This window comes from Lactuca virosa, chromosome 5, assembly GCF_052849685.1.
Source record: "Lactuca virosa cultivar CGN04683 chromosome 5, Lactuca_virosa_CGN04683_v6, whole genome shotgun sequence".
Taxonomy (NCBI): Eukaryota; Viridiplantae; Streptophyta; class Magnoliopsida; order Asterales; family Asteraceae; genus Lactuca; species Lactuca virosa.
Genome location: NC_136430.1, coordinates 453072890 through 453080632, shown reverse-complemented (window position 1 = coordinate 453080632; position 7743 = coordinate 453072890). Strand labels below are relative to the sequence as shown.

General features: G+C 34.9%; 2 protein-coding genes across 3 annotated transcripts; one reads left to right on the top strand and one right to left on the bottom strand.

Moving 5' to 3' along the window:
• The first annotated feature begins 2514 nt into the window (after positions 1–2514).
• LOC145114456 (E3 ubiquitin protein ligase DRIP2-like) lies at positions 2515–6294 on the top strand. 2 transcript variants are annotated; one of them, XM_079050464.1, is made up of 8 exons: positions 2515–2736; positions 2920–3116; positions 3783–3882; positions 4805–5150; positions 5228–5625; positions 5710–5757; positions 5870–5942; positions 6006–6294. In XM_079050464.1, exons 2-8 carry the CDS (start codon positions 2999–3001, stop codon positions 6189–6191), a joined length of 1269 nt encoding a protein of 422 aa, XP_078906590.1. In that variant the 5' UTR covers positions 2515–2736; positions 2920–2998; the 3' UTR covers positions 6192–6294. The 2 variants fall into 2 exon arrangements, with proteins under 2 accessions (XP_078906590.1, XP_078906591.1); XM_079050465.1 differs by having other exon boundaries at positions 5832–5942; positions 6006–6143.
• Positions 6295–6548: 254 nt separating this feature from the next.
• On the bottom strand, positions 6549–7374 carry LOC145116572 (olee1-like protein). Its single transcript, XM_079052905.1, has one exon. It carries the CDS (start codon positions 7231–7233, stop codon positions 6700–6702), a length of 534 nt encoding a protein of 177 aa, XP_078909031.1. The 5' UTR covers positions 7234–7374; the 3' UTR covers positions 6549–6699.
• Positions 7375–7743: the final 369 nt, after the last annotated feature.

The following is a 7743-nucleotide window of genomic DNA, read 5'->3' as shown; positions in this document are numbered from 1 at the left end:
AAGCCTCCTGCCTCTCTCTTAATCTTCTTCCTTTGCTAGTGTTGGGTGTGAACCACTAGAGGCGCCACATTTGTGGCGCTTGCTCTCAAGGCTTCAACAACAAAAGGTTTTTCATTTTTATTAGGCAATAGCAATCAAGGTATGTTTCTCTTAACCCTATTTGGTATTTCGATAATACGCTAGGTGTTATATGGTTTCTTATTTGTTGTTCAAAGTTGTATGTTCAATGAGAGAAAACATAGATCAAGTATTAGGGTTGCATGCACACATAAGAATTAAATGCACACATAAGGATATTATATGTTTTGCATAATATCCTTCATGTTATGCGGTCCGAAACCAGCCCGAATCGAATCGGAACCGAAAACCAAAGTGGAACAAAAATAGAAATCAAATATCAAACCGATTATACCAATAGGGGACCGGTTTCGGTTCGTGTATTACCGGTTCCGATTCGGTTATTAACCGGGAAGGACCGAAAAACATGTTCATTTTGCTATGGAACTGGATAGAACTGAAAAGAACCGGCTTAGGTTATAAAACCGGAAAAACCGAGTTGTTTTGGTAAAGAAATATGTATTCAGGGGCTGTTTGGTATTATTTTTAAACTCGGGAGCTGTTTTGGTAAAAAAAAATATCCAGGGGATGTTTTGTATTATATTTAATGTCATGGTCTATTTTGGTAAAAAAATATGTATTCAAGATATATTTTGCTTTTGATCCAAAAGGTTTCAACGATGCACTCGGGGTGTAAAATTGTAATGCATCTTTATTCGCTTATCGTTTTAATTGGATTGTTTTCTATTTGTATCTTAATCTGCCTTCTGTTTCACGATGATATATTGCTTTTGATCTAAAAGGATCTCGGTGTTTATGGATGGTTAAACGAACCGAAAACATATTTCGGAAGGTTAACCAAGACTATCAGTTCGTTCATTTCTTGAACATAAACCTAAACCGAAAAATCAGGTTAACCGGTATTCGGCTAATCGATTTTTCGGTTCAGTTGTCTGCCTTACCAATTAACCATTACTAATTAATAAAAATATGTTAAGATTACCTAACCCCATAAGAAATTTCCTAAAAAAGAACGAATTGCAATGAATAATGCATATAATTTGTTTAATTATATTGTTGCTTCTATTAATCATGAAATTTGGATGAATTATCAAAGTGGAATATGAAAAATAATATCGAATAAATAGATAAAAGATAGTTAAATTTTTAGTTATTTATGTGAAATGGTGAAATGATAATTTTAATCTTATATCAACCTATGTATATTTATAACAAATCTTAGTGACGACAATTATTGGTTTAAATTGACAAATGTAAATAATATAACAATTATTAATTGTAATTGAAAATTTTTAAGAAATAATTTGATATTAACTTAAACGTCTAACCATAAATAATATTTAAAAAAATATAAAATAAAATTTCGATTTTTCGGTTAACCATCCATAGCAAAAAGCATGAACCGTAACCGAACCGGAAAACCGAAGATTTTACCGATTCGGTTAACCAAACCGAAAAAGTCAAAAATATCGGTTCGTTTAACCTGAAAAGCGGTACGATTTTTAGGTTTTCGGATATTTTGAACACACCTATCCATAATGGAATTAATATGACACTCGGCAGTTGAGAGAGTCGACTGGAAGTTTTTTTTTTTTTTTTTTTTTTTTTTTTTTTTTTTTCTGTTGTGTGAGTCTGCGGGAAGTTGCAACGAAACGAGGAACAAAAAAAAACTTTACATTACCCAATTCTGGTTGAGAAAACCGAATAAGCCCATAATTTTTGAAACTGGACCGAAAAAACTGAAAACCGATTATGCCCAAATGTCAAAACTGAGAATCGAACCGAAATTGTTTATTCAGTCCTAACCGGTTCCGGTTTTTCGATCCAAAACCTCATCTTTAGTCCAAGGTTATTACTTATAATATTACTTATAATGTGTTTCAAAGATATCCGGGAATTTTCAATTTTCAAAAACCACAAGAACCATTAGTGAAATTTTGTCTATTTAAATTACGGACAAAACATAGAAAGCATAATATATTGTGGTGAATGATTCGGTGTGACACAACACGTCGTAATTTCAATTCCAATTGTGGGCTTGTTGCTAACATGCGCCACAACACATTAGGCACTCGATGTCCGAAATCGCACGTCGCCGCATTACAGTAAAAGAAGATGTGCAGGGTACAATTCACTCGCCAGCGCATTTTATCACTGAGCCTTGCATTATTTATTTACTTTCTCCCAATAACAATTTTAAGGGAAGATTACAGTTTTAAAATTTTAATTATTTTTATATTAAAAATTAGATGAATCATTAGTTAAAAATGTTTTACTGGATCGAAAAGCTGATTTTGATAGTTATATTATTTATTGTTATATAATGAAAATTGTTTAAAACTTAAAACTATTAAACTACATTTTTATATGGAAATTTGTTTTTTAATTTAAATAAAAATAATATAACCCAAAAAAACTGTTCGGTCCATGCTATTTTGCTATTACGGAGTCTCTCTACTGTTCTTTCTCTCTCTATACTCTCTCTCTCTCTCTCTCTCTCTCTCTAAACTCCCGATTTCGATTTGTAAACAGATGATCCAGCAACGCCTCTTGTCCAAATTCATGAACAAATGACCAATCCACGTCGTTCATCCACAGATTATTTGTGCCAATCTCTTCAATCTCACAATCAAGAATCCCCATCTCCCTAGATCGAAGGTATGTCGCTTTTTACATCCATAACCATGTGTTTCTATGTGTATCTCGTGTTGATTGCAAATATGTTAGTAGCTCCCAGTTTGTTCAATTGCTTATGATCTCGTTTCAATGCGTGTAATTACCTACATACGTAAGTTCCCTGTGTTTGCCCAAACACTGTTGTTAACATGCATCTCGTTCTAGGTACTACGTGATTTATCGCGAGTATTTATGAAGAGGGATACCAGGTGTTTGATTAATTGCTAGGTGTTTCGTGTTGAAGATGTCGAGTAATCTGGTGGTAAAAGTACGAAGAGATAAGATAGCGGCATGCATGACATGCCCTATCTGCAACAAGCTCTTCAGGGATGCCACCACTATCTCCGAATGTCTCCATACATGTGAGTATTTCTCTATCTGTTTACGTTTTCTCCCTTCCGCTTATCTTTTTTTCACTCCTTACAATCATCATGACTACTATCAAGTGTGAATTTTACTTTGTGCGTTCTGGTATCCGAGCTCTTAATTGGGTTCTTTTAATGGTTAGCTTCGTATAATTTCATTTATTATCATACATGATTCTTAATGTAAGTAGATTTTGTTAGAGACTGAAGATTGCTAACTGATTGATGCAAGAGGATCTGATTTTTGTTTTATTGGTATAATTTATAAAAACTTTTGTTACGTGCATGTTTTGTGGAAATTTGTGTTTGGTAGATGAAAATTTCAGCATAATGTCATTATCCTGTTTTTTCGAATCTTTTAAATGCAGAGGTTAGAAAAAGGGGAAAGATCTTGAATTCCCCTAATTTTGCAGTATACCCTTGTTAGTATTGCTTGTGCCCAAAATTTCATATATAGATAGATGGCTTTGCATCTTGTAATTGGCTTCTGCAGTTCTGTTTATACTAACTATTTTTCTTAAAGATAAAATATCAATCATTCTATTGTTCTTGCTTTTATGTTTGTAACATACATGTTGACACTTGTATTTGATTTCAGTCTCTACTAAAACCCTAAGAAATGGATGACTTTAATTTATTTTTTGCCTCTTGGACATAATGCAGTCTGCAGGAAATGTATACGTAAGAAGCTCTCGCAAGAAGAACTTGAATGTTGTCCAATATGCAATATTGATCTTGGATGTGTGCCTTTGGAGAAATTGAGGTACTTTTTCTCTCCTTTTCTCTCTATTTTGATGTTTCTTTTTGACTTAATGTGGGCTTGACTTGACTCGTTAAGATATATATGAGTGTTGCTTCTTGACTCAATAGAGAAAGTAAGGGAAAGGAGGCTTTCTCCATTAAGTCCTAAGCTTTTACAAATTTTCCCTGAGTTTTTTTTCCCTTCAGTTTCCCCTGCTTATTGTCATTTCTTCACATATTTCATATGATCATTTATTCATACAACACTTACTGAGAAAAAGAAGAGATAGGGCTGCACTTTGATGTTATGGAGTGTAATAATGCACATCAAATTGTTGTGACATGTAGAGCGATGCACAAATGCATATAAATATATAATATTTCAACACAAGTAGTGGAGATAAATTAGACCATAAGATTGAGTTTATGTTTACAATATCAAAATAGATTGGCTTGTGAAGAAAGTCTATGCATAATGCATCTTTATCTGCAGGTTATGACATATTTAAATGGATTAGAATTCTAAAGGCTTCTTGCCAAGCTTTATCCTAGTTGGCAAACATGTACAGTTTCTTAAGATCATGAATGGGGTCATAACAAGTGAATATATGTAAATCATATTTATTTTACCTACCCATAATCATGTGCAATTCTAATCATACCTATTTGTTTTCATCTTTTGAGCTTGTCTTTTAATATCTTTCCAAGTGCAAAAAAATTGCCTATCTTCTCAATGTACAAATGCACTTTTGTTCTACTCAATCTTTGAGATAAAAGGTAAGTGAATATATTTGTATAAGGAAGTATATCCAACTCCAATATTTTCATGTATGGTATTTCTCATTCTCATATGGCTATTCTACTAATTAGGCAGAATATTAGTTTGTAAAGTATTAATACAGAAAGATGTAGTTAACTGTTGATTGTTGATTGATGAAGAACAGGCCGGACCATAATTTACAAGATCTGAGAGGAAAAATCTTGCCATACAAAAGGAGAAGGGTGAAGGCCCCTGAAGTTGTGCCTTTAAGGAGGAAAGAGAGATCACTCTCATCACTGGTTGTCACTGCTCCAAGAGTCTCACCCTCAACACCAACCAAAACCACAATCACAATGACTGGCAAAAGGTCAAAAGTAACCCCAAGGAAGAAATCACGTGGCTCCAGTTTCTCCATCGAGAAACCCCTCCTCAAGAAACAACAAGAACAACAAGACTCCATCTCCATGGAAGAAAGCTCCACTTCACATGAAACTTCAAACAAGATCACCCACAATTGCAACTCAAAGCAGGTATAGCTAAACAATTTAACATAACAATACTCCTATATTGTATTTTGTTAATGAGAGATAAAAAATGAATTATGCAGAAGAATTGTTCAACTGCTAGCCATGATGAAAGAGAAGGCGAAGGTGAAGCGTGGGACTGGAAGCCATTAAATGACCTTGTGGAAGCAGCAAATAGGAGTAAATCTTCAAAACATACTGCTGTTGTTGTGAAATCTGAAGCTTGTATTATAAAAAGTGAAGGAGGAGGACATGTGCAACGAAAAGCCAAAGGGAAAGATGAGTTAAGTAATAAAGTTGAAGATGATGATAAAGACACTGCTACTGAAGTTGTAAATGTAACACCTCCTATTATAAAGATGCGTAGGAATCGCAAAAAGAAGTCAGCTGATTCTACTGTGCTGGATGCTGTTGACACTAGTAGGGAGAAAACTAAACGAACATATCCTATCTGGTTCCAGTTGGTGCCATTTCAACAACAGTCAGGACTCTCTCTCTCTCTCTCTCTCTCTCTGAGTTGTTGACGACATTGTTAATTTTGTGTTTTCTAATGGTTGGTTTTCAGGGAAGGGGAGCCCTTGAGGCAGATAGAAGGACGATATGTGAAATTGAAGTGAGTGAGTTTTGAATTTTGATCTACAAGGCTACATTACAAATTTACAATACATATTTGTTGTGAGATTACAGTGATTGTGTGGATGAATATGAATATACTGATTGTACAGTGATGGGAATGTACCTGTTTCAATTATCCAAAAACTGGTGATGAACAAACTGGAACTTCCAAGTGAACATGAGGTAATCAATCCATTATCCATTTAAGTATTTAATTTATATTTTAACATTTATATTTATACGTAGGTTGAGCTTCGATGCATGGGGGAGCGGGTGATGCCAACACTGCAGCTACGGAATCTGATGGAGCTGTGGGTGCAAGCTCATCCAGACATCATTACAGCCAAAATTGGCTCATCTGCACACCAATTTCTCATGGAAATCTCATATGCCAAAAAACCCAACCCAAACCCAATCCCAATCCCCCCATAAAATATTAATTATTCATTTTTATCACCCAAATCAAATCTCGCCGCCTAATACTTAATACTTAATACTTACTTTATCAGATTATAAAATTATCATTTTTGTTTAAGTTTCTTACTTTTATTTACTTGTTCAAATACTCTTTATCTTTTTCCCTTGTTTTGGATTGAATGTGGTGTTTGTTGTTCAACTTGCTGAATTTTCACATGCCTTCCTCTACTTTACTTTTTCACCACAATAACCAGACCCAACCACATGCAATTAATTAATAATGTATGTATGTCTAAAACTGTAAAACATTACTAGTTACTAGTATCTATATTTACATGTATGTATTTGCCATTTGGTAAATATGTAAGACAATGGAAATAACATATAGTATGTGAAATTAGAGAACGTAAAAAATTCTATTAATTAATTTGAGAATTTACAAATAACTTTCCTCAAGAAAAAAAAAATTAAAATAAAATTTCAGTAAAAGCAACAAGTAAATAAAATTTAGAATCGAGATAACTTAAAGTCCGATGATACCGATCTCGGCGAGGATCTCCTTGCAGCGAGGATCAACTTCTTTCACCATGAATCCAATCGGATTCGCCATGCGACTGTTGCCTCTAACTCCGTTTTTATCCGTCAATGAAACCCTAGCGCTTCTCTCGTCGTCCATCACCTCCGGGCACTTACTATCAGGGCTTTCCGTAACCTGAACGTCACAGATCTCCTCCTCGTGGTCACCGGTGGCGGTGATGCTGTACATGCCGCTGGCATCGCTTGTTCCCTCCACGTTATACGATTCACCTGATTGTTCACGCGCCCGGCACACCAGGACCACCTTTGCGTTCGGAATAGGGTAGCTGATTTTGGTCGGGAATTGAATCCGGCAAGGATCGCAATAAACTTTGCCTTGCACCACAAACGCTTCTCCTGATGATGATCCGGCGGGACCGGAGGAGGAGGCGTTGTTGCCCCTGGAAGCGACGGGACCGGCTATGGACATTAATATAATGGTGAAGAGAGATAGGGCCAAGACGGCGGCGAAATTTGCCATTTTTTTTTTCTTTTTTAGAAAAACTGAAACTATGAAATTGTGGTGATAATTGAGATCGTCGGACTGCAATGAGAAGTAGGAGGGGTTGGGTTTTTGACAGGGAAGGAGGAGGTCGAGAGGAAAAGGCGGGAATGGTGGTTCAGTTTCTAATTTTAGAAATATGTTGCAAAAATCCCTTTTCCTTTTTATTTATAACCACGAATCTAGGTGGGAGGGACGTTAATCAACAACCAACCAAATCTAAAAAGGTTTGCATTGTGATTTCTTTTGTTTAGTATGAGTTTGGATTTTCTCAAACTAACTGCTGTTTCCTTTGTGTTAAAATAAATCGTTACTTTTATTTTCGAAAAAAAAACACAAAATTTGTAGGATGTTGGTAAATAAACCTCCATTAATGGGATATGTATCTATAGATGTGTGGATGTGTAGGCCAACATGCATATGCCACATCATTATCATTAGAGGTTAATTTAAAATACTATTTTTATTATAAGTTAATAATTTGATTTT

What these genes read in the sequence shown, in the direction of transcription:
- LOC145114456 (XM_079050464.1), top strand. Translation starts at nt 2,999, where the DNA reads ATGTCGAGTAATCTGGTGGTAAAAGTACGAAGAGATAAGATAGCGGCA. An exon ending in TTGGTGCCATTTCAACAACA is followed by an intron (nt 5,626 to 5,709) that starts GTCAGGACTCTC and finishes GTTGGTTTTCAG; the next exon opens with GGAAGGGGAGCCCTTGAGGC. An exon ending in GGACGATATGTGAAATTGAA is followed by an intron (nt 5,758 to 5,869) that starts GTGAGTGAGTTT and finishes CTGATTGTACAG; the next exon opens with TGATGGGAATGTACCTGTTT.
- LOC145116572 (XM_079052905.1), bottom strand. Translation starts at nt 7,233, where the DNA reads ATGGCAAATTTCGCCGCCGTCTTGGCCCTATCTCTCTTCACCATTATA.